This window comes from Apteryx mantelli, chromosome 1 (genome assembly GCF_036417845.1).
Source record: "Apteryx mantelli isolate bAptMan1 chromosome 1, bAptMan1.hap1, whole genome shotgun sequence".
NCBI classification, from domain to species: domain Eukaryota; kingdom Metazoa; phylum Chordata; class Aves; order Apterygiformes; family Apterygidae; genus Apteryx; species Apteryx mantelli.
Genome location: NC_089978.1, coordinates 13,338,536 through 13,362,821, shown reverse-complemented (window position 1 = coordinate 13,362,821; position 24,286 = coordinate 13,338,536). Strand labels below are relative to the sequence as shown.

At 37.3% G+C, this 24,286-nt stretch overlaps 1 protein-coding gene across 3 annotated transcripts; it reads left to right on the top strand.

The window, feature by feature from the left end:
* MRE11 (MRE11 homolog, double strand break repair nuclease) lies at window positions 1-24,286 on the top strand. 3 transcript variants are annotated; one of them, XM_067289609.1, is made up of 20 exons: window positions 1-61; window positions 578-689; window positions 1,211-1,343; window positions 2,187-2,347; window positions 2,967-3,054; window positions 4,018-4,159; window positions 5,968-6,082; window positions 7,302-7,487; window positions 7,998-8,169; window positions 8,961-9,041; window positions 9,585-9,711; window positions 11,602-11,705; window positions 14,219-14,392; window positions 16,227-16,289; window positions 17,263-17,482; window positions 18,421-18,504; window positions 20,430-20,485; window positions 20,998-21,062; window positions 21,461-21,539; window positions 22,698-24,286. In XM_067289609.1, the coding sequence occupies exons 2-20, from the start codon at window positions 670-672 to the stop codon at window positions 22,746-22,748; spliced, it is 2,121 nt and encodes a 706-aa protein (XP_067145710.1). In that variant the 5' UTR covers window positions 1-61; window positions 578-669; the 3' UTR covers window positions 22,749-24,286. The 3 variants fall into 3 exon arrangements, with proteins under 3 accessions (XP_067145710.1, XP_067145715.1, XP_067145719.1); XM_067289614.1 differs by lacking the exon at window positions 18,421-18,504; XM_067289618.1 differs by lacking the exons at window positions 1-61; window positions 578-689 and having other exon boundaries at window positions 1,288-1,343; window positions 2,206-2,347.

The following is a 24,286-nucleotide window of genomic DNA, read 5'->3' as shown; positions in this document are numbered from 1 at the left end:
CGCCCCCCTCGGTGCCATGGAAACGGCGCGCGAGGGCAAGCGGCGGCGCTGGGCCTGTGGGGTGAGAGAGACGGGGCCGCGCCGGGCCGGGCGCGGGCGGCGGCTTCCCCCTGCCTGGCGGGGCCGGCCCTGGGCGGAGGCGCTCGGGGTAGCCGGGTGGCGGCGGCAGGCCGGAGGCGGGGGGCGTGGAGCAGCGGGTGCGCCCTGGAGGCCCGGCGGTGGAGCGGCCGCGCTCTCCCGTCCCGTCCCGTCCGCTCGGGCGGCCGCGCTTTGCCGCCGTTGCCTCGGAGCGCTGTTGGGGCCTGCCTCGGGGGGCCTCTGCCCCCGCATGCCGGTGCGAGCCGGCACTGACTCAGCTCCGCACCGCGCAACGGTGCGAGTTGTGCGGCCGTCAACAGCTGAGCTAAGCTTCCTTACCGAGCTTGGTTTTCTGTTTTGTTTTTTGCTTGGTTTGTGTTTTGGGCCTTTTTTTGGGGGGGGGGGAGGGGTTAAAGAATACTTATTATTAAAACACTGTGTAATTAACAGCTCATTTCTCTGTGCCTTCGATTGTAATGTTTGTATTTTTCTGTCTTAGGCGTTATATAGCATCTATGAAGCTAGAAACACACTCTCTGACCTGATTTATTAAGCTGTGTCTGGAGCCTCTTGAGGAGTCTTGGCAGAAAGATGAGTACCATCAATTCACAGTAAGCTCCTATTGTCCTCAGCTCCATGCTGTCGTATGAAATAACAAGTCTTTTGTGTGTTTGGAATGAATTAAGAAGAGCTTAGATATGCATTAGTGTTTTCTTTCAAGTCCTTATGATCATCATGCTTTCCTTCACATGTATGTAGATTACTAGTGCAAACAGAGGGGAAGAATGCTTCTTTTCTAAGTCTTTTCAGAGGCAGAAAACATGCAAAGGATTCTTTAGTTTTTTGTTAGCTCTTTCAAAGAGATGGTTGCAGCCCTGTGATAAAGTAGACTGATTTGGACGATCTAATTTTCAAATTGGTTTGTTTAGTTATCTGAAGTACTGTTTGCAACAATAGTTAAGGGTTTGAAAACATTACAGGAAAGAAGATAATGCAGTTGTGGGTTTTTTTTTTTTTAACAAATTCTCCTGGGTGTTTAATGACTTCAGACAGAACAAATTACCTTTATAAAGTTTGTGCTGGAATTCTTAAGTATATTGTTTTCTAACACTAATTTTCCCTTTTTACTCAGGGATGATGAAGATACCTTTAAAATACTAATTGCTACTGATATTCATCTTGGATATTTGGAGAAGGACCCGGTGCGTGGAAATGATACCTTTGTAACTTTTAATGAAATTTTGGAGCAAGCTCAGAAAAATGAAGTAAGTAGTACTTTTTGGAAAATAAAGCAGTGAGACCATGGAAAGTCCATTAGAGCCTACTAGAATGTACTATAAAGCTTAGTCCTGGTGCAGTCTTAGTAATAGCAAACTAAATTTATTTATTTATTGCAACCAGTTACATTTCTGTTTTACTAAAAAGAAATACTTATTCCTTTATGAGAGCATTCTTAAATTATAACTTTGGTTATGTTAATGGTGATTTCAGCATGCCATCACCAGTTCCAGTGTGAAGGGAAAATAATAGGGGAGAGTGAGGGTAATGATTTAAAAAAAAGTCTTCAGACACCTCAGAAAACAGGAACTCCATTCAATTAAAAACTTTTCAAGTGTTTTCACTGTTCTTAAAAATTGAATGTGCTTTAGTCAAATTAGTCGTAGTCTTGATGAATTTTTTTTTTTATGCCTGTTTCAGAAATTAAGACTAATATCCACTCAAAGTAATGCAGAGATAGATAGTAATTTTTCTCTGGCTGGTACTACAGGAGTAAAAAGATACGTCTCTCCTCTTGCCTGCCAAAGAAAATGTTCAGGAGCTGATTTGGGACCATTATTAAAACACTTTTTTTTTTTTTTTTAAACCAACTTTGTTCTGTCCTATAGATTTTCATAGAATTTTTTTTTTTTTTGAACAATTTAGTTTGTTTCATGAGAAAATTAAGTACGGAATGTCTGCAACTAGGAATTACTGTTTTACCTAGAAGTCCAGATATGATGAGATATATGGAACTCCTTAAAAGATGCAACTTAAACAATTTGTTAACGAGTCTTTTAAGGTAATACAAAATGCTGTATTAAAATAATAGAGCTTTTTGTTGCATGCAGGTGGACTTTGTTTTATTAGGTGGGGACCTTTTTCATGAAAACAAACCTTCCAGAAAAACAGTTCACTCTTGTCTGGAGTCCCTAAGAAAATACTGCATGGGTGATCGTCCTGTTCACTTTGAAATTTTGAGTGATCAGGCAGTTAATTTTCATTTTAGCAAGTAAGTATGTTTCTATAAATTATAGTGTGACTTGTTTGGTTTGCTTATTGGTTAATGTATTGTGAATTTATGACTTACAATCTCTGTGAATAGAACCTTGAAGTTTTAGGCCTGTGTGGGACAGTTTGTAGCATCACCTTATCCATGATCTTTTATGATCTAAATCTATAAATGACTGTACATAATTTTTTGAGAAATTTCTGAATGTGTTGTAACCCTTAATACTTAGGTTTTATCCTGTCAGTATGATATGAAAAACCGACTTACATGAAATGCTGTGGTAAAATCAGCAAAGTTCTTCATGTGTAAACAAAGGTTGCACAGCCCAGTCTGCTGCTCTTGCATGTACCACACAGTGTGTTATACCATTCTTCTCATAAATACGCCCTTAAAAAATAGAATCTCTCTGCTGCACCACTCTCAGTGGGAAGCTCCATTTGAGACCACGGATAAGAATCATCTTACACTGTGCAGCTTAAACTTACTTGTAATCATTTAGTATTCATTTATGCCACTGTCATGATGTATTTATGATGATACTGATTTGAAGAGAATATTGTGAATTGTCTGTGAACAAATTTATGGTTAAAATTTAACTACTTTTCCCCTTCCTGTTCAGGTTTCCATGGGTGAACTATCAGGATGGAAATCTCAACATTTCTATTCCAATTTTTAGTATTCATGGCAATCATGATGATCCCACAGGGGTAATTATCATAGTTGTACTGTACTATTATATTACAGAAATAATATTCTAGAAATACAGGTTTTATTTTTCTTTGAGAACAGGCTAGCCGCAGTTTGTTGGTTCACTCTTCACTTAAATCTTTCTGTATGTCTTCAGGAGTTCTCTTAATTAGTGGCCACACCTTGAATGTGACCTTAAAAAGGAAGGAAGGAAATTAAGGGGTCCATATGGACTACGTTTAATCTCTTAATTTACATAGAATTCTGTCATTAAGAAGAGAGGTGCTTTTTATGCCAAAAAATGATAGATCTTCAGAAAGTTTCTGAAAGAAATTCTATCTATAGAGACTGTAAGCCTATTTCTTAGGGAAAGTAACTTCTTGACTTGCTCTTAGGTAGTGCATACCATAGATTTGTGTCTTCTATTAAATGAATGTACATTTTCAAGGAAGCTAATTTAATTATGATCAAATGATTATTTGAAAATCAACAACTAGAAGTAAACAGGAAAAGTTAGTTGAAAGACCACCAAAGGTTTATGTTCTGTATTAATAATTATGCATTGATATCTAATAGTTACTAATATTACCAGCATATCACAGAGATGAATGTTTTAACAGTGAAAGTTTAACTTGGGAGCTACTGCTAAGTAGTTAATTTAACCAGATACTTTTTTGTAGTATTTGAGAGATTGTGTCTGTTTTTGTTTTTTCTGAACAATTTTAAAGGGCAGGTGTCTGTTAAAATGAGGCAAAACTTGTAAGGGAAAGGGTTTTGCCTCAATACCAGTAAGTACTGAAAAATTGCTAGTATATACGGGGGAGGTATCCAACTTTAGAAGTTACTTAAGAAAAGAGATTCTCTTTCCCTTTTGAGTTATGTTTTGCTTGGACTTTCATGACTACAATGTTATTACTCCAACTACATTTTCTGTAAATGTTCTGTTGAAGATTTTTATATTTGTTTCTTACTGTTTTCTATAGGCAGATGCACTGTGTGCATTGGATATTTTAAGCTGTGCAGGACTGCTGAATCACTTTGGACGTTCAACTTCTGTAGAGAAAATAGATATTAGTCCTGTTTTATTGCGTAAAGGCAGAACAAAAATTGCCCTATATGGTTTAGGTAAGTGTTAGTCTGCCGGACTGTGGCTAGACTGATTATGTATTACCAAAGTTCAGTAGATCTAAATTAAGTTGGAGCAAAGGTAGTGCTGCAACAAACAGAAAGGTCTAAGTAATACTAAAATTTAAGTGTATCAATTCTGTGTTAGTGTTCTTGCTCAGAAATGTACATGCACCAGCTGTGTCCTTATTTTGTGACTTTGCAACTGGACTATTAACTTCCTTAGGTTTATGCCTTCATTTTGGCAAGTCCCTAATTATTTTGTCTCTCTCGTTGGTTTGGATGTTCTGAGGAATGTCAGTTTTTCCCCCCTGCTGCAATTTCACTGTCAGCCACAGAGCTTTGTTCTTATAAATCCTTCAATAACTGTATTTCTGTCCTTCTAATAGTCTTAAATGAACCCTGCTTAAGTTAGCTACAGTGCCTGTGCATTGAGTCAAGGCAATTACACTCTTTAATTTCTCACTTTCTTTGTATTGTGCTTACTTTCTTCTTTCCAGGTAAAACTTCAGTACTGAATATTTGTGTGCCATTTTGGTTTTGTTTAAAAGCATAAACTGTCTGAGCATAAACCTAAGATCTGGCCTGTCTGTCTGAAGTGGTTCATAAGTAACATCTATCACATTTAACCTCAATTGCTTTCAAGAAGCTTATTTCATATTTTAAAGCTGTTCTGTGCTGGTTTTCATCTTCAGTTTGTCCCTTAATATTTTCTCCTCCACCTGCCCCTTATCCCTTGTTTCTTATTTAGACAGGTTATGCTTGTCCACTTTCTATCTGGAGAAGTTAACTGTTAAGATCTTCACTTTTTTCCCCCTTATGTCCAGTCATGAATGCCTAAACATTAATTTTTATAGCTAGGAGTGAAGTCCTCATTGTCTGTGATTCCATGTGTTTAATGAGATACTTTAAAAGCTTCTTAGGTATTTTAAGGATTAACAATGAGAGTTCTAATGTTGCAGTATAAAGTATTAAAAAGCATTTGAATTTCTAATACTCGGAACCACTACTGGGAAGTGCAACAACTTTTCTAAAGCATGGATGTTGGTGCATCAAAATGTACATTCACAAAATGTTTCTTTGAGCTTTTGACAGGATTGTGTACCCTCTTGACCCTCTCTGATTTAGAGAACATTTGTTCTTGTACAAATGGTGTAAACTCCATGTGGGATGTTATTGAAGTGCATCATAAAAAACTAAGTATGCGAATCAGGCATGGGTAGGGTTTTTTGTTTGTTTGTTTCCCCCCCTTGTTTAAAAACATTTGGGAAATGATCAGTTCCCTGTTGTGCAGTAAAGCACAGACTTTTCGGAATTCATGGTTTATTTTTTGTTTTGTAAGAGAATTTCAAAGTGAGTTTAAGATCACCATCTGTAATTGGTAGTATCTGTTTTTAGAATCATCCTTGCAATGAAGTATACTTTTTACTCAGTAAATAAGAAACAAAACACCTCTTCTAGTATTTTTACCTCCTGCCCATAGTCAGTTGTTCTGCATAGAAAACTGACAAGAAATCTCAAAGTAGCTGTAACTAATGCAAATGCTTTTAGCAGTTATTTAAAGGAAGATTTCATGTTAGAACCTCCTCTTTTCAGAGGCCTATCTAGTAAAATAACTGATTTAAACTTTGGTCTGTTCAGATTAATAATCACGTCTCAGACTTCTTGGTCTGATTTTGCCACAAAGTTTTGTCCTCCATGTTCTTATTAATAAAGTTGCTAATAAAGATGCTATAAAATAGAAAGTTGGTTTACCAAACAAAAATGATTTAATGTTTTTTATTTTATTTTATTTGTATTTACTCCAGGAGCCATTCCAGATGAGAGGTTATATCGTATGTTTGTCAATAAACAAGTAACCATGCTGAGACCAAAGGAAGATGAGGATAGTTGGTTTAACTTGTTTGTGATTCACCAAAATAGGTAGCAATACTGACTGGGTTAAGATGACTTTTAAACTTACTATGTTGTTTCATTAAACTGCCTTTGAAAGAATATGGAAGAGAGTCAGATATGCTATTTGGTGCCTCTTGAGCTGCTGAGTTCTTTTTTTTTTCTTCCTCAAAACCTAAGTTTTTCCCAAATAAAAGCATTGTTTTACAGCTGTTCTTGTTATAGAAAGATCATAAAGGAAAAAGGTTGAAATAAAGGAATTAGGAATGTTGGGAAATTGCTCCCTTGACTCTCATAGTTGAGGATAAAGCAAGGTTTTTATAAAATGCATATAATTAAGTCTTAAGTCTACATGTTAGAGCTGAAAAGAAAATCAATTGTGGATGCAGTTACATTGAGTTTGCTGTGTTAGTTTGAGCTATAATTTGACAAGTACCAAATCTTTGTTTGCACTGTTATACTTCACAGAGCCTCTTGTATTGAGGATGTCTAGCACATGTTCTTTGTGCCTACATGCTTCTCCCAGCTGTGTTAGTAGGAACCAGCAGAGTTTTACAATCTTTTGTACAATCTCTTCCAGGTTCTTTCATATAGCTTTTCCTGAATGAATAAGAGTGCAGCCCTCATATGGGAAGTAACGGTGAGGCGGAAGTATACAGATAGGGCTGAGATAACACTGTGTGCTGGTCTCTGTCCAGTAGTCTGAAGGAACTCTCTTCTTCTATTTTAGGAGAGCTACCTGCTAGTTATGAATAATAAAGATGAAAAGGGGAGGGGTGGGGGCTGTCCTATGTCTGTTTAAATCAGCCTTTTTGACCTCACTGTTTTTAAACCCCCCAGAAAAAAAGTTTGAGGTGCTATAGAAGCATTCATATAGAGAAGAATTGAAGATCATGCAAGCCAAGTAAAAAGGAGAGAGGAAAGAGGCCCAAATAAAAAGTAGGAAGTAGAAAAGAGCGAGCTTCATTCAGAACAGAAAAATGCTAAGGAAATCTCCCTGTGTAAATTGAATATTTTCCTGGCTTAAATCAGTATAAAAGTTGCCTTTTTGTTTAGCCAGACACTTTAACAATTCATACTTGTGTAGGAAATAAAGAGTACTTGATGTGAAATGTCAAATATTTTTACTGGGGTGTCTATCACTTTAAATCACACTTATGTGATTTATTTTGTGATTATTCTCCTTCCCTTCCTCCCCTTACCCCCATGATTATACATATTCTAATTATTTTTCTCTTCTTTTGAACAGGAGCAAACATGGAGCCACCAACTACATTCCAGAACAATTTTTAGATGACTTTATTAATCTAGTTGTGTGGGGTCATGAACATGAGTGTAAAATAGCTCCAACCCAAAATGAACAGCAGCGTTTCTATGTTTCTCAACCTGGAAGTTCAGTGGTGACATCTCTGTCCCCAGGAGAAGCTGTGAAAAAGTGTGTGATTTCTTTTTGTTTGATTGGTTTTGTTCTTGTTTATATCTTTGTTTCTTTTCTTTATTGTGTTGATAAGGACATTTATGTAGCCTAGAAAAATATTTCTAAAAAGTATAAAAGGACTGGTGTTACAGTGTAGATAAACCTCAGAATGTAACATAATAAATGAAGTAGAGTTGGTGCCTATAACAACTTTGCTTCACTTAGGATTAAATCTAACATTTGATGCAAATGCAACCCAACTCATCTGTGAGTTGGACTCATCCTTGGACTACAAGAGACTGTTTATATGTGCTTGTGTGTGGAACAAGCACAGTATAACTCTTAGAACTGAAGTTTGGGAGGATCAGCCCTGAAGTTTGGGAGGATCAGCCCTGAAGTACAGATTTGAGAACTTCCTATGGCTTTTATGTGTTTGTCTCTGCAAAACAAACACCAACTTAGAACAAACTTTTTGTACCTTAGTTTTGTTAGGGTTTTTCTTCTAGTAAGTTATGTTTCTCTTTGTAGACACATTGGTTTGCTGCATGTTAAAGGGAAGAAAATGAAAATGCAGAAGATTCCTCTAGAGACAGTGCGAAGTTTCCACATGGAGGATGTTGTTCTAGCTGATCATCCAGATCTTTTTAATCCAGACAATCCTAAAGTAACTCAGGCAATACAAGCGTTCTGCATGGAAAAGGTAACTAGTGTGCTAACAGCATATGGATAGGAAATGTGATCTGTGACTAGTTTAAGACTGGAAGATAAGAAATCTTATTTCTTGCCCTATAGGATTTGGGGTTGACTGAAGCTGTGTTTCCACAGGAACCTAATTTCATGATGTTCACTGCAGCCTTGGTTCCCAGATTCCCTGATTGCGATGACCTACTGAAGTAGGCTGTGTAACCCCTTTCTGGCCTCTTTGTCCACATCATGTTTGTATGAAAGCTCCCACCTGAGAGTGGGGCAGTGAGGCATTTGCTCTTTGGAAATGGCATAAATACACCTACCAAAACCCTGACAGCTGGGCTGTTCAGTGTGAAACGGCCTGAGTAACTAGGGCAGGCATACTGTTTGCTCTTGGTTCTTTAGGTCTGTATTAGTCTCTTGTTGCTTCTCTGTAGAATTGCTGATTCAGCAAAAGATGCTAAAATGCTGTAGAGTAGAACAGTATGAATGATCGCTGGTGTAGGTACTGTTGAACTAACCTCTGTCTGAAATATAAGCCTTTCGTTGTGGGTTTTCTTCTCTCCCATTCCTATGGCTTTTGGCTGGATCCTGATAGGTAGGTATGTTCAGGACTGAGAGCCCCATAATGTAGTTCTTTATTTTTTATAGCTTTGTTCCTCCCTCCACTTCCCCCACTTCCTGAGTCTCTTTTTGGATTGGATTTATTGGATCTATATTGGATATATTTTTAAGTTATACTTGAAGGGTTCAGACATCTTTTAGAGAATAAAATGAAACTGAAGACTTAGTTTTGTTTCATAGGTTGAAATGATGCTGGATAACGCAGAAAGAGAACGTCTGGGAAATCCACGCCAGCCAGAGAAGCCTCTCATAAGATTACGAGTAAGGCATTGTTCAGTGTGGGCTGATTTGTTCTAAAAAGTCACTGTGAAAAGTTTAAGTGAAGTCATGCTGTATGGTTAAAGGTATAATATACAAAATTTCTTACTGTTTACAGGCAAATATAAACCGTCTTCATCCCACAGCTAGGTTAGCCTGTTTTATAAATAGTATTTTGTACTAAAGGATGAGATTGTAAGTGTACTTCACTGCTGCTTTTCTGAGCAATAGCCAAAAGTGGCTATTTACAGAGTGGGGTTTTTTTTGTTTTGTTTTGGATTTTTTTTGTTTTGTCATATTCTTGTGTTTGTTCATAACATAATATATGGAAACTTGCCTGAAGGTTGGGAAAGGAAACAAGCTGGGAAGAAGTTAGGAATCTGGGCTTTTATTAGGTGTTCTACATAGTATGGTAAAGTGTTAATTCCAATTTTATTTATTTTTTTACTTTAATTTTGCCTTTGAAGGGTAACAAAATTATCTTGGTCTACGTGGCTTCTCTGCTTCTGTTTGTTTCATCTTTAAATTTTTCCTTTCCTCTCTTAGGTTGATTATACGGGAGGCTTTGAACCATTCAGTGTCCATCGTTTTAGCCAGAAGTATGTGGATAGGATAGCTAACCCGAAAGACATCATACACTTTTTCAGGCACCGTGAACAAAAAGAGAAGAACGGTAATTAGAAAGGAAAGAATCACTGGCTTTCCTTGATTTTTTCATCCCCCCCCCCCCCTTTTCATTTTTTTGTTACCCAACCTTTGCAAAAGCTTGGTGTCTGTCATCTCATTTCTTATAGAAAGAGTAAAGGTGTAGTCTTATTCAAGTGTAAATATTGCACAAGTATTCCTCTTCTATTTCTTGGGTTTGTCTTACATTTTGATATTTGGTGCAGCATCTTCTGACAATTGTTCATAAATAATTTCTTTTTTGTCCTCAAACCTTAATGAGTTGCTTACAGTACTTCATATAGCCCTCAATAGGCAGGAATCCCTTCCAAACTGAATTGTTCCATGATTCTATGATAATTACCATGAAGGCCATTAAACATCTCATTTTTGGGATTTTCAGCATGAGATGGTTGACTTTGGGGCACCCTATAGGGAAAAAAAGGAGTGTTGCACTTTTTTTCTTTTTGTTTTTTCATTTTATTGGTATAGTAAATAATTAGTTTAGGCATAAAATACCGATAGAGGGGATGTGCCTGAGAGACTTTTTCATTAAAAGACAAACAGTCCCAATATGCAACAGCATTTTGTTTGCCCTAAATAATCATGTGTATGAGATGCTGTTTTTTAGCTTGCTCTGGGTATGTCTCTATTCAAGCATTTCTACAAAATGAATAATAGATGTTGTAATACTTCTCCCTGTGCCTAGAATTTCTAAGAAATGGTTAATAAATGTTGACAGTTTTGCCCTAATGCTGGATCAGTAGTCACTAATGAAAATGCAGCTTGCATAAGAACATACTGTGCTGATCTGAAGAACTGTTAATGTAGCACATTAGTGCATTTTATGTACTCCAATTCCATTGGCAGTTTTTGCTTACACTGTCACTTCTATGAAGTTCAAAACATTACATGCTACAAATAAAAACTGCATTTAGTGAGGTTTTTACTTTTTTGAAATTTGTTGTATTACTCTTGGTTTATTTTGTATGTTTTTTTGTTTGTTTGTTTGAACTAGTTACATAATCTTATTAAAATGTTCAGAATACAGGATAGCTACCACACTTCTCATTGTGTTGGGTCAATGTGTTTTCATTTGTCTACTTAATATGCATCTCAGCTTCAGGAACCTTTATAATACAAGCTAGATGGCTAGTAAAGCAATCATAACTTCTATTGCACATGTGCACAATGCTGTGACTCAGTACAGGAAGATGCTAAGACTTTGTTTAATAGTCCAGAAGCTGTTACTGTTTCTTTTGTCATAGCTGCTTATAAAACAGAGCTAACAAAATATTCTGTTTTGTGTTTGCATGTGGCAAAAGTCTAGAAGCAGTCTGTAGTCCTTTTATATTACTTTACATGGTAAACAGTAACCCCAGTTGATTATCACCATCATTCTTCTGTCATTCCTACCACGCTGCCTGGAGGTGGGGACAACCTCAGTGAACTATGAACCTTTTCTACTCGAAATCAGTCAGCATGCTTCAGAAGAAACTTTTTTCTATAATAATAGTGTTACACATATAAAATTCCTTGTGCTTGGATGGGTCCTTTAATTTTCTCCCAGTTGTGATCTATTAGAGCTCAGTTTTAATACCTTCAGGATGTAGTGTTCAGTTTCTAATTCCAGACATTTAAGAGTTTGAAGAACTTTATTTTTGTATCTACCAAAGATGCGGTTCTGTCTTATACAGTTGTTGCACCTGTTGTATTTATGTGTTTCAGTACATTCGTCTACAGTTTTAACAATAAACCTCTACGTATAAAAGGGATTGCAATTCCTAAGAGGCCTACATTAATCATTTTCCTATTATTGTCAGTGGGGTGATGCTAATTAAAAGCTGTTAACTCTTACATGAACAGTGGGTGATAGTACCAATATGCTTTTCTGTTCTAGACAGTGATCTTAATTTTGGAAAACTGGTTAGCAGACCTGCTTCTGAGGGGATGACGCTGAGGGTGGAGGACCTTGTAAAGCAGTATTTTCAGACAGCGGAGAAGGTATCTTTATATCTTTTATGAATTTGTTTATGGTATATCATGTTTTGATCATCTTTGCACATATTACTTTCTTAATGAAAGTAGCGTGGCCTGAAAAGTCTTTGACATACACCCAGATGTATAACCTATTTCCTTTATAAATGTACCTGTATTCCTGTATAAAGTGCATGTCTTAGGTTAACAAGCAGTCCTTGTGTGTAGGGTATGTGAATGCACGCTGTTTTGTGTCATAAAAACTCTTCATGTGAACTTGCGGAATCTGCCCTGTACTAAATGATGTGTCGTGTCCTTACCAGAGGAAAATGTGAGGTAGCATTCTCTGAGAGAGAAGCTACCGTAATTTAGTTTAGGATCAGTGTGTGGCCATACCAGTTACTATTACCAGCTGACCTGAAGTAACTTTTTACCTTGCAGTACTTTGTTTACAATTGTGCCCTCAGACATACTGCAGTTCCACATTATATTTAAAATGAGGTAGTAAGAGGAAGAAAAAAACATGCTTATTTTGCTTTCTACCCACCCTTTCATTAAGCTTGATTTATCCCTCTTGTCCCTACACCGGTGCTGCAAGGCCTTGGGTAAAAAAGTAATGATGATAATCAGTGAGTCAAGACACTCAAATGCATGATCTAGATGACCAAGCATAACTTTCAGAAACGACTTCAGAACAGGCTTTGCGGAAAGTCATTAGAACACGGATTCCCAAAGATATATATGTTTAGGATGGGATTCGTGTCGCCTAACCTTAGACACATGTTAGGTGCCTGTGTCAGGTTGGGATGAATCACGCCCTGGAAGTGCCAATTTGCCTTCTGAATATTAAAGGGAGCCCAGGCTGACTAGTTCAGAGATAGGTATTTGTTCAAATGTATCCTACCCCTAATTTCCGTGGGAAGGGTAGCAGTGTCAGGCAGAGGGCACTGTGGTGTCCTATGATAAATAGATTTTGCCTTTACTCTCTTTCCTCCCTTATTCTGCAGAATGCTGTCCTCTTATACCATCCTCCCATTTTGTACATTCTGGTAGAAGCAGCTAATTTACTGGTCCCACCATTTATGAGGCCTGCTTCAGCTGATTAGCATCTATAAAGATTTTGAAGAATCTATCAGTGTTCCAGCACGGCTTGCATTAGGGGGTTAATACTTTTTTAAGTTAACACTGATAATGAAGAGGAAAAAGCATATTGTGTCCCAAAATGATGGTAAAGATAGAGATCTTAAACTGCACTATGACAGATGATGCTTCAAGGTCTCTAAACACCTGATCTTCTCTAATAAGGGAAGCTAAACAGTCCTTGGATCCCTAGGTACCACAGGGCTGTAGCTGGATGTTCAACAAATGTTAGACCAAAGATAGCTAACAAATACCAGACTCTGTTCAGTTCCGCTGTTGCTGGTAAACTGAGGCCTGTGAATTAAAATTACTGCTGTTCATCTCTTTAGTATATATATTTTTTTCCCTTTGGAAGAAAGCTTATTGCTGAAAGTCAACATTAAAACTCTGTCATTACAATCAGTCATTCTTCTGAGATGGTCATTTTATTATTTTTTAACTTCATTTTTTTTTTGATGGCTGTAGAATTTATTCCTCTGCTGAGAATTTTTTTCAAGGAAGGCCTTAATCTCTTGATGCAACTCATAAAACAGTTCCTAGGTGATATCTAGAAGGATCAAAAATCTTTAATAAGCATATATAATGCTTATTACCAAGAAATTATATGTAATGTAGTTTACAAGCAAAATGGAATGCAATTCAAACATGAGTATTTGTGTGGGTTTCTTTCTCAGAACATCTCTCTCCTTATTGTGTTGGGGAAGGAGAGTAGAGAAGAGAAGAGGGAACGGCAATGAAACAACACCAGTAGCTTCTACTACTTTGACTAATTGGTGTCTATAGTAGTATCTAGATGAACAAGAAAGAACTACTGGTGTTTACAGAACTGCATTTGAGTTGTTTTCTGCTTAATAGCTCTTGATGCTTCAAAAGAAAAATTTACACTGCTCTGAAACTGCCACTTTTTGATATTAAAATTTTACAATAATGCTAAGCAACTTTTCTTTTCTTTATAGTCCATCATTAATAATTCGGTGTCTGTTTTTAAAAGCTTTTTTTATTTCTCTGCAAGTTAATCTTACTTTAGATTAAAGAAAAAGGGGGGGGGCTAGAAAAGAATACAGTTTACCTTCTCACCTTCCTCAGTAATACCTTCAAGACAAATTATTTTACATATGTAAATTATAATTTGTAAGCATTGTAATTTCTTTACGTTTCATGAAATATTTTTCTTTGACTAATCTGAAAAACATTGTTATGTATAACATGCTAATAGCAAGAGGGTTGTAACTATATTATAAAGAACTACCTGTTTGCTTTTTGCTGTGCTATTCTCTGATTGAAATCTTCAATGCATATTACTTTTTCTGGAACCAACTTAATGTAATATTTACCAGACACAGCAGGATGTTTTTTCTGATGGTAGATGCTTCTTAACATTTTTTCCCCCCTTTTTTAAGAAAGTACAGCTTTCGCTTCTAACTGAAAGAGGAATGGGAGAAGCAGTGCAGGAGTTTGTGGACAAAGAAGAAAAAGATGCTATAGAAGAGTTGGTGAAATTTCAACTGGAAAAAACACAGAGGTTTCTTAAGGAGCGTCGCACTGATGCAGAGGAAGAAAAAATAGATGAAGAGGTAGTATATACTGTAAATCTTAATTCTTTAGAAGAGGCCAAGACAGATAGTAGAAAAATTAGTGTTCAAAACTGGTTTAATAGCTTTGCCTGTGTGGAGAGTGGGTGCAACGCTTGTCTGTAGTCAGTCACCTTTGTCCTGGAATTAATTAATGTGATGATGATGAAGTTTAAATAGACAGTTTAAAAACTTGTATTAAAACTGTGTTTTATGGTCTGTTTATACCAATTCCCACTTTTTACACACACACACGCATAAAAAAGATCTGCCGCTCTTGAGATACATGTATACATAGAATTTGCCCTATAGCTGTTACGCTAAGTAATCTTGGATACAAAAACCCATTCACTCTAATAATCTTGCCCTGAAGGACTGAGGCTAAACTGACAAATTATATCATCATCTGGTTAACTCTGTCTTTCTCACAATGGTTATAAGCATGTAAGAGGATGATATAAGCATGTTTGATATATTGCTATTAGAGCACACATCTTAAAAGTATTAGTCTCAGTATCTAAGAGCATCTCATATTGGGTTAGACCAGTATGCAGTCTTCAACTACATATGCTTAAAAAATTAATCTGTTCTTAGCTTTTTCATATTGGCTTAGGAAAGAGTACATGAACAGGGCAAGCATAAAGGACACTTTCCTTCAAGTGATCTACTACCTTCTAACTGCTTGCAGCTCAAGGTCATCTGGAGCCAAACCTGGTTTCTGTGTGTCTAGTAACCCTTAATAGATTTCTCCAACAACTTTTTGAGCTTCCACTTGAGCCCATGTAAACTTATATTCAAGCACAGTATGACAAGAAGTTCTGCAGCTTAACTGTGCACTGTGTAAAGAATGCCCTGGGGTGTGTGGGGGAGAGGGGGGAAGGTTGCACCTACCTGCTTGCTTGTTGTTTTAGTTCATGAGGGGGTTGAAAGATACCATGAATGATCAGTGCCTGCAAGTTTTCTGTGCCACTTATGGGTCTTTTGTTTTGTCTTTTGGACTAATATCTTCTTTCTTTCTCCCCATCATATCTTTTCCATACTTGACGAGTTGAAATTTCTTAGTTGTATGTACATTGCAATGTTTGTCTCCTCACAATTTCATTTCCTTCTAACTTGCTTCTTCCTCTCAACCCCCTCTTTTCTGGTTACTCATATTTTGCTGCCCCTTATTGCTTAATTACCTATATTCTGCTTCTCTTGAGCATGTCTCCTACTTTTCATCATGTACCAAGCTTTTTTTCCCTCAGTGATGTAGCTACTGGAGAGTTTACAGTAAAATGTGAGCCCATAATGTAGTTATGGAAAGGAAGTAGGAAGGAAAAAGCTCTAAACAAACCGTTCAACTATTACTGCCCTTCTGTTCTCCTCTTGCTTGAGCAGCAAGTTGAGGTTTGGGGAGGAGGGACTTTTTTTTTTTTTTTTTAAAGCAAATATTGCAACTTTTGAGCCTCTCTGAGCTCTAGACCTTTGTATTTACTTTGATCCAGGACAATCTGGAGTTGATTCAAGATACTTTGTACTACTTTCACTTGAAAGTTTTGATGGCAGAATAGTTAGGGCCTTTCTGTATCTCCCAAAGTAGTAGAATGTGTTAGATACTTGGGAATGGAGCTGTTGCTCTCTTCTCTTCAAAACCTTCCTGGAAAAATAATTGTCATTCTGCTTCCATTCAGAACAAATCTACACTAAAGATGCTTTGTTTAGATCCCCAGCAACAAGTCAGTTGAGCTTGAACTAATATTTCAGAGATCAAGGCTTCTCTCTCACTTTTTTTGTGTTTTGAGACTTGTATGAAATAAACTACTATTTAGATGGGAATTTTTTTCTTTTAATTCAGGTGCGAAGATTTAGGGAGAGTAGAAGAAAGAATACTGAAGAAGAGGATGAGGAAGTCCGTGAGGTAACTCCTTGGAATTGTAAATGTAGATTGAAGAATGGAATTTTGGTGACTTTGGCATATGACTGTAGTCGCTTAGTAGTACTTGAACATGATCCTTGAGGAAGAAGTGCTTATCTGCCTAGGAAAGATTAGCAAGGCTTTTTGAAATCCTCCTTGGTATAATATGTGCCTAAGCTACTGCTTGATTTGTCTTTTAAAGTCTCTTTTCTTTTCTTGTGTAACTTCTTTTATGATCCTGAATGTCCAGTAGTCCTTACTGGGAACTGAGGTTAGACCAAGCAGGTGACCTCCAGAGATCTCTTTCAGCTTAACCTGTTTGTGATCCCATCATCAGTGGAGATGTGGCTGGGCTCTGTTGAGTGATGTTCCTGGAAGAAATGAGTCTTGGCAACCCCTTAGTACTGTGTTCTTTCTCAGCACTCCAGACCTTAGATCTCCCAGAGATTCAGTTCTCAGTGGTAGATGTCTTTCCAAAGAGAATTCCCAACCACCAACACCACTGGTTCCTTTGCTTTGCAAGCTCTATGGGACTGCAATAAAATTTTGAGGAAAAGAGCACTTGGGATGAGATTCAACTCTCCGAATTTGGACTAGTTCCTTTCATGTGAACTAGTTGTCAAAGCACCTAATGTCATCAGTGAAGATCTGGTCAGTGGAGCCTGGAGGGTGCTTCATCTGGGTAGGTGTACATATCTGGCGTAAGATATGGTCTGAATTCTTCACTGACCATAATCTATTAAGCAGCTCCATTCTGTATGAGAGCTTAGATAACTACTTCACATATACATATGAAAATTAAATGAGAAGAATACTGACTCCAGTTTTTGACAGATTTCCTTGACTTTTGTAAATCTGTGGCTTTGGATCTTCTAAGCGTGAATTGTTTAAACATACATATTGCACCTCGGATTTAACACTGCTACATTTCATATTTTAAGATTCTTTTCTGATAGCACTTACTGTTCCCATTCAGGCAATGACCAGAGCTAGAGCACACAGATCTGAGGATGCAATTCTTGCCTCAGCTTCCAGTGATGAAGAACTCATGGATATGGGGATGAAAGTCGCTGGTGGTGATTCAGATGACAGCCTTCCTTCAACAAGGAGCCGAGGAAGGGGTAGGGCAAGAGGTAGGGCAAGAGGTGCAAGAGGACAAAATTCAACAGCAAGGGGATCATCCCAAAGGGGAAGAGGTAAGAAAAAATCTTATTTTCTGTCCTGCAGTTGCTGACCTTTTTCTTTAGAAGGGGGATTCTCTTCTGATGCTTCCGTGAAGTGCAAATTTGTTGCTTAAGAGCTTTTATTGAAAAATTCTGCACGAATATTTTGGATACTATACACTATACGGTTGACTGCCATACAAAGCTTAAGTTGTGACTTTTTCACAGTTTAATAGTATCTTCCTTACCTGCAAGGGAAACTTAGGAGGCTCATGAGATGTAAGAAATGCATTGCTGCGAAGGTCTGTGCTGTGAAGTGCATGGCTATACCTTTCTTACTGCTAATGGTAATGCAACAGAATGCATCTTATCAGTATAAAGAGGAGGTACAGATTGGCTCTATCCTAACACAGTTTACATAGGACTTCATTGTTGCTGGTGACTGAGAAAATAGGGAGTGTTTCCTCAACAAAATGGATTAAATGGCTCCTTGGCTGTATGTAGTTATGTACTTTACAATGATTGTGCTACTTCCATTATGGAGGCCTACTTAAAAAAAAAAAAAAAAAAAAAAAAAACATAATTTGGGCCTTGCAATAGTATTCTCCTTTGACTTGTCTCAGTAAGATGCACAAGAGCAGGGTGAGCTGAAACCAAGACAGTCTTCTTAAGGATGGATTGGTTTGTGCCTTGAAGCTATTTTTATAAGCATCTGTTCCAACAGAGTTGTGATCCAGTCAGACCTGGGGGTACATGTGATACAAGGCTGTGTATGTGGAGCTTGACCCCAAGCAGGCCTTCAGCTTGCAGGAAGGCTTGATTTAAGGCAGGAAGGGAAGGAGTGAAGCGGAATGTAGGTTTTTAAGTGACTTCCCACTCGGTAATGACAGACTAAAGAAAAAAATAATTAAAAAAAAAAAAAAAGACACCAAACTCTGAGCAGAACTGCACACTGTTTATTATTCCTCCAGGAAACACTAGCCAAGAGTCAGCTACTAGTAGCAGAACATACAAGCCTGTGTCTGTGCCTGCTAAGAACATGTCTATCGTGGATGGTATGTCTACAGTCTGTTCATTACTCTAATCTATTCTCTCAAATTGTAATGAAGCTGTCTATTTTACGGGGAAGTCTCTTAATTGTCTTTATTTCTACTAGTCAGATTCAGCTGAGAGAGATTCTTTTGACTCTACTGAAATGGGATAACAGTGTGTGAGAGATACCGTTCACTAAATCTCATTGATGAGACTTCATAAAATATAGGAGTGACATTTAACTCTAATCAACTAGTCTGGTCACGTATCTGACAAAGAGTAATAACATGCAACCAGAATGGTATCTTCAGAAGTGAAGGACAATGCGTGACCAGCAGGTTCTGGCATTCTGAAGAATTGTTTTGTTACAAGAATGGAGGAGACTAGTTGGCTGTGATCAAGAGGAATGTGACAAAAACCTGGGACTTGGAGGATACAAATAGTAAATGCAGATCTGTTTCTTTTTCATGGTGTGAGGAAAAATTGAAGAGAATGTAGCAATGATTAAGAGTGAAGATTGGGAGATGTGGGTTGGGTTCAGGTGTGGTTTGTTTGCATAAACCTTGAATGACTCAACACAAAAAAGTAGACGCAGATTCACTCGTTTCATAAGAACAGCTGCATCTGGAAGTTACCTTTATCACCTGGTCTTTAAATGGCCTCTTTGCACAACATTCATATGCCAGTTTGCTTTCCTGACTGCAACTTATTAGTATGTCCAAAATAATATCTTCAGAGGTCTCACTCTGAAGCTGTCAAACTGAAACATTAACCTAAACTTCAGCCGGAGAAGCAGGTGGATTCAGGCATATAGACAGCCCTCTGGTTTCCAAGACCTTTCGGTCCTGGCTACAGTCAAGTATTCTGGGCTTGGAAGGGAAAGTAGCAGCTGTCTCTAACCTTCATATACAGTTTCTCAAAAAAAAAAAAAAAAAAAGGGGGGGGGGATTTGGCATTGCAATAGTATCATGTTGAGGATTTTAGCTAAAGAATCCTCTAAATGGGTTGTTAGCAAGTTTTGATTTTTTTTTTTTTTTTTTTTTTTTTTTAAGAATCTGATTAGTTTTAAACAAAGCTCAGTTTACCTTTGGGTATTTTGTCTGGGACTCAAGTATAGATTTGTAAGCAGTATTTTTCTTCTTGAATACTTGGATTATTTATGCTGTTTCTTCAGAGTCTGCCCCCCTTAGCAAGGGAGAGCTGCCTTCAGATACCTGGCTTAAGTAGCATGCAAGTTTCTCTCCCTTGGTACAAATTGGTGTTCCTAAAATTTGCTGTGGTATAAGACTAAGCAAATTTGTATTAAAATCTACTAAACTAGTAAAAATAAGTCAAGTTTAAACTTTTTAACCACTGACAGTATTCTGCATACAGCAGAGGTTATTAAGTTGCATTCTTTCTATGTTTATTCCTGAAGGAACTGCATATAGTATACAGTAAGATGTTACCTATTCCCGATTCCAGTCAGGTGTTCCTGGCACATCTTGTTTTACCTTTTGGGGCAAGACAATATAACTATTCATTTTCTTTGTCATATATTACAAAATTAACACTGAAAAGCCTCAGTAAATGACCTGAAATACTGCATAGAAATCATCAAGTTTAACAGATATGTGAATGTGTAAACTAAATGATAGACATACAGGAAAATCAATTACATTAATACTTTCTTGTCATCTTAATCAAAGTTTCTGTGGGTTTTTCCAGTCAGGTTGGCAAGTAGCTGCTGATGCTTGGGGGGTTCAGATCCTTTGAGCTGCCAGATTCTAGGAAGAGCTTGATTTATGCTTTATCTGCCAAGGACCTTTTGCTTGTCCTGTCTTTTTTTTTTAAGTCCTCTACAGAAGAAATGCATGCTAAGCAGGTTTTTGTGTGAAAAGATCTGCATAACATCGTTTGCATTTTGTTATGTGAGCACTTCAAAAATATTACCTGTGTTTTACTCTAGCCTTTAGGTCTTTGAAACCACAGCCCTCCTGGAATTCATCTAAGTCTTACTCGGAGGTGAGAAGCATCTTGCATGAGTGAAGCTGTATAACTGCTGCCTTCTGATTAGAAAATAAATATCTGGTCAAAACTGTAGCCTAAACCATAAGTTCCCAAGCTGTTGGTTGCAGCAGTAAGGTTCTGCATGTTAATTTGTAGGTGTGGTGTTTTGTGTTGTTTTTTTTTGGGGGGGGGGGGGGGCAGGAGGGTTGTTGTATAGTGTATCTTTTAGAAAAATACAAAGACCGTGTTTTATTTGTGAAGAGTCCATAGTCTAAGATATGGAGAGTATATACAGGAGTGCTTTTTTGGGTATTTACAAGATCAAGGGCAAAACTTATGTGGTAGCTGCACATTGTACAGTTCCAGCCTGGAGCCCTTTCAAATGCTTATTATACCTAAGTAAGTATTTAGTTCAAAAAAAAAAAAAAAAAAAAAAAAAGCACTGTACTATAATTTTATGTAGTATATCTCTGTGAGAATGAAAAAAGTTTGTATAAAAACTTTATAAATGGTCTCTTTTTTTTCAGGATATTATAGATGTTGACTCCGATCTAGAAGAAATTTCAGTTGTTCCTTCCAAAGTAAATCAAAGGTTGGTACTTTTATTTTAAGTCCACCGTGACTGCCTTATTTCTGATTGGTAATCAGCAGAATCTGGGGATCTGGTTCATTAATTGGAAAAACAGACTGAAAAATTCTTAAGTGTTTCCAGAACGTGTGTAACCTTTTGTTACCTACCGATGCGGATGATCTTCCTGTGACAATAGGTTGGTCTATTGATTGAGATAAGCCAGGGCAGAGTTTCAGAATTCATAAGTGTGTTTAAAAATTTGGATCATTCTGCTCATTGTTGTTCTGTTTATTCTTAACCTCTGTATTGGTGGAGCAGATCTAAGTTAAAGGGAAGGTTGCTGCAATGCCTGGTATTTGAGAACTGCACTTGGTAACTTCCCCCTGCCCCCCCTCCCCCCCTTCTCTGTATATTTCAAGGTTGTCAGCTCCATCTTCACTCAGTAAAAGGAGTTCACAAAGCCAAATATCTAAAGGAGTTGATTTTGACTCGGATGAGGTACGTGATATAGTGGTCTCTTCTTTCTCTAGTTCTTGTAAGTGTCTTTAGTTTACTGTTTTACAGCTATTTGAATAAAGCATATCAGAATACAATTGAATTCTTTTTTTCTTTACTAACAGCACTACATTATTGCAACCAGTTTTTAATTAAAACATACATAATCATCAAAAATAAGATATCAAGAAAATATCTAGTCTGTTTTTTTTTTCCCCCCCCTTAGTTCTTGATATTTAGTTGTCATTCCTGAAAAGTGCGGAATAGGTTAGACTAATGCATGCTGTAGGCAATCTTTTCTAGTGCTTGGCTATGTCCTTTGAATTAGTCATGTATTTTATTCTTGCCCAAAGGAAGAATTTTACTTTTTGCATTTGAAAATCATTAGTTTCCTGGGGTTCTTAATCATTGCAAATCATGTAAGTACTTCAAAAAACAAACAAACACAAAAACCCAAAGAAACTTCCAAAATTCACATGTCTCTACTTGCTGTATATATTTGAACTGCTAGGAAGAGGTTACTTTGTAATCAGTAAACAAGTAGACTTTATTTTCAGCTTTACACTGAATACAAGACACATTATACTGTCAAGCACTATGCTGTCTGTTTTCACAGACTATCAGGTTGTGATATATGGTCAGGATCCCTGCCTTAATGATGTCAGATATTGGCTACTTCAGAGAAAATGTTCAATTATTATCCCTTCTTTCCACTATACTGTCTCCTCTTTTGGTACCTGAAATACAAAACTGCACGTCTTCCTGAATGTACAAAAAGAAACAGTATTTTTGATTCTTGCATTTCTCATTAAATTATGATGTGTGATATGTATATGGATAGAACTTCATTTGAAGTATGTTTTGCTCACAATGATAACATTTTGCTAGGTCATACCTGAAATTGATTTTTTTTTTTTTTCCTGATTTCAGAGTAGCTATTCTTATCATATTGACTTAAGCTCAATTTCTGTTTTCTGCCTCCTTGTAACTTGGACTTCAAATTCATGGATAATCTGGATCTTGAAAACAACAAACACGGGTCTGTCAGCAAGTGTGGAATAAAGTGACCTGGCTTTCTAGTTTAATGGAAAGATGATCTCCCTTTTTGTGGCTCAGAATGCATGACAGTTGTAGTAATCCATACTTATTTACAAATTGCAGGATGAATTTGACCCATTCAAGAGCACTGCAACATCAAGAAGAACTAAATGATTTCAGGCTCACTATATAAGAGAGGCCACTAAAGAAAATGGAGACCAGTAAGCGAAGCATACTCTATATGACATTTCTCTGTAAATGATGGTTTGCCTTAAATCTTCACTTCTATGAAATGTTTGATTTTAGTGGCACTGAATTCAGAATGATTTGTGTGTCGCATGACTTTGATGCAGAGTGTGTCTAATATTTTTACAAACTTTTTGAAGAAGTACTGCCTGGAACTGCTAATTCTTTCTAAAACTTCTAAAAGCCTGTTTTCTTTCTAAGATGGTAATGTAAATAACATAATATCTTTTCTAGAAAATGTCATTATTTGGGGCTTGAATTTTTCAGAGGAGTAAACTGAGGGTAGTATGCAGGTATGGAAGTGGATGTGGACTTGGTCATAACAATGAACTTTGTATTTATTTGCAATTTTGATACAGTTACAATTAAAACTCTAAGGAGTAGTAATTTGACCCAAAGATACAGCTTTCAATCTTAACACTGGAAAATGTTGTAATACTCTCAGCTTACTGGGAGAACTAAACCCACTATTACGCTGTTATTAAATGTCATAGTATACAGGAATGACTTCTGCTCTGTAACTAAAGAAGAGCCAAAGACTTTAGGTTAAATTGCATTATCAGCTTTTTACCCTTTTAAACAAGCTGTAGGGGCTAGAACCCTAGAACCTCTAGGGGCTAGAACCTCTTGCTTTGTCTTAGTTGAGGTTTTTCAGATATCTCTTACCTCAGCCCTCCACTTGAGTAAACCCTCCTGAAATGTCATCTCTGTTTTTCAAACTATTTCTCCAAATGGGACTTTTAAAACAGAATACTGTGTTGACAGTGAGGAAACAACTCCTTCTGTGGAAGGAGCCAAGGCCTAGACCTGTTCCTTCTTTGCTTTTTCCACCCCTATACATCCCTACCCCACCCCCCCACCCCGCAAAAAAAAAGTGCTGAGATGTTGTAGCTACAGCCTTTAGAGCTTATCAAGGAAGAGGCCAGAATTTATCAGCTAAGCCCCCAGCATGTCAGAGACGCACTAAATCCATTGAGTAGCAGCAGCCACGCTTTTGTGTTTTTTGCCTTCTCCCTCAAAGATACGGGGCTGGCAGTTGTTGCTGTGGCTCTTGCTGAATGTGACTGTTACTTCGCCTGCATATATTCTGCAGAAGTGAACTGAAATGAGCCTTGAGCTTCCCGAGGACTTCCATAAAAATGATGAAGGCGTTTGAATTTCTAGTGTACAGCTTGGTAGCAATTTGCAGAGCAGTATGCTCACTTAGGGTGTCAGGGCATCGTTTGCTAGTCTGACTCTTTCCCTTCATTAAGAGCTGTCACAGCTATTATAATATTACCTATGCAATAGACAAGCTGCTGCTGTAAAACCCCTTCAAGAGAAGGGCTGAGATTTTTTTTTAACCTATTTGTGTTAAGTAAACTGAATGTCACATGTATGGACTGCATTGAATCAAGGGATTAAGATTTTAAGACACTTTGCTTCTTTATGTTGCTGTCCAAATTAAACCTGTTTTGTTATAAAGA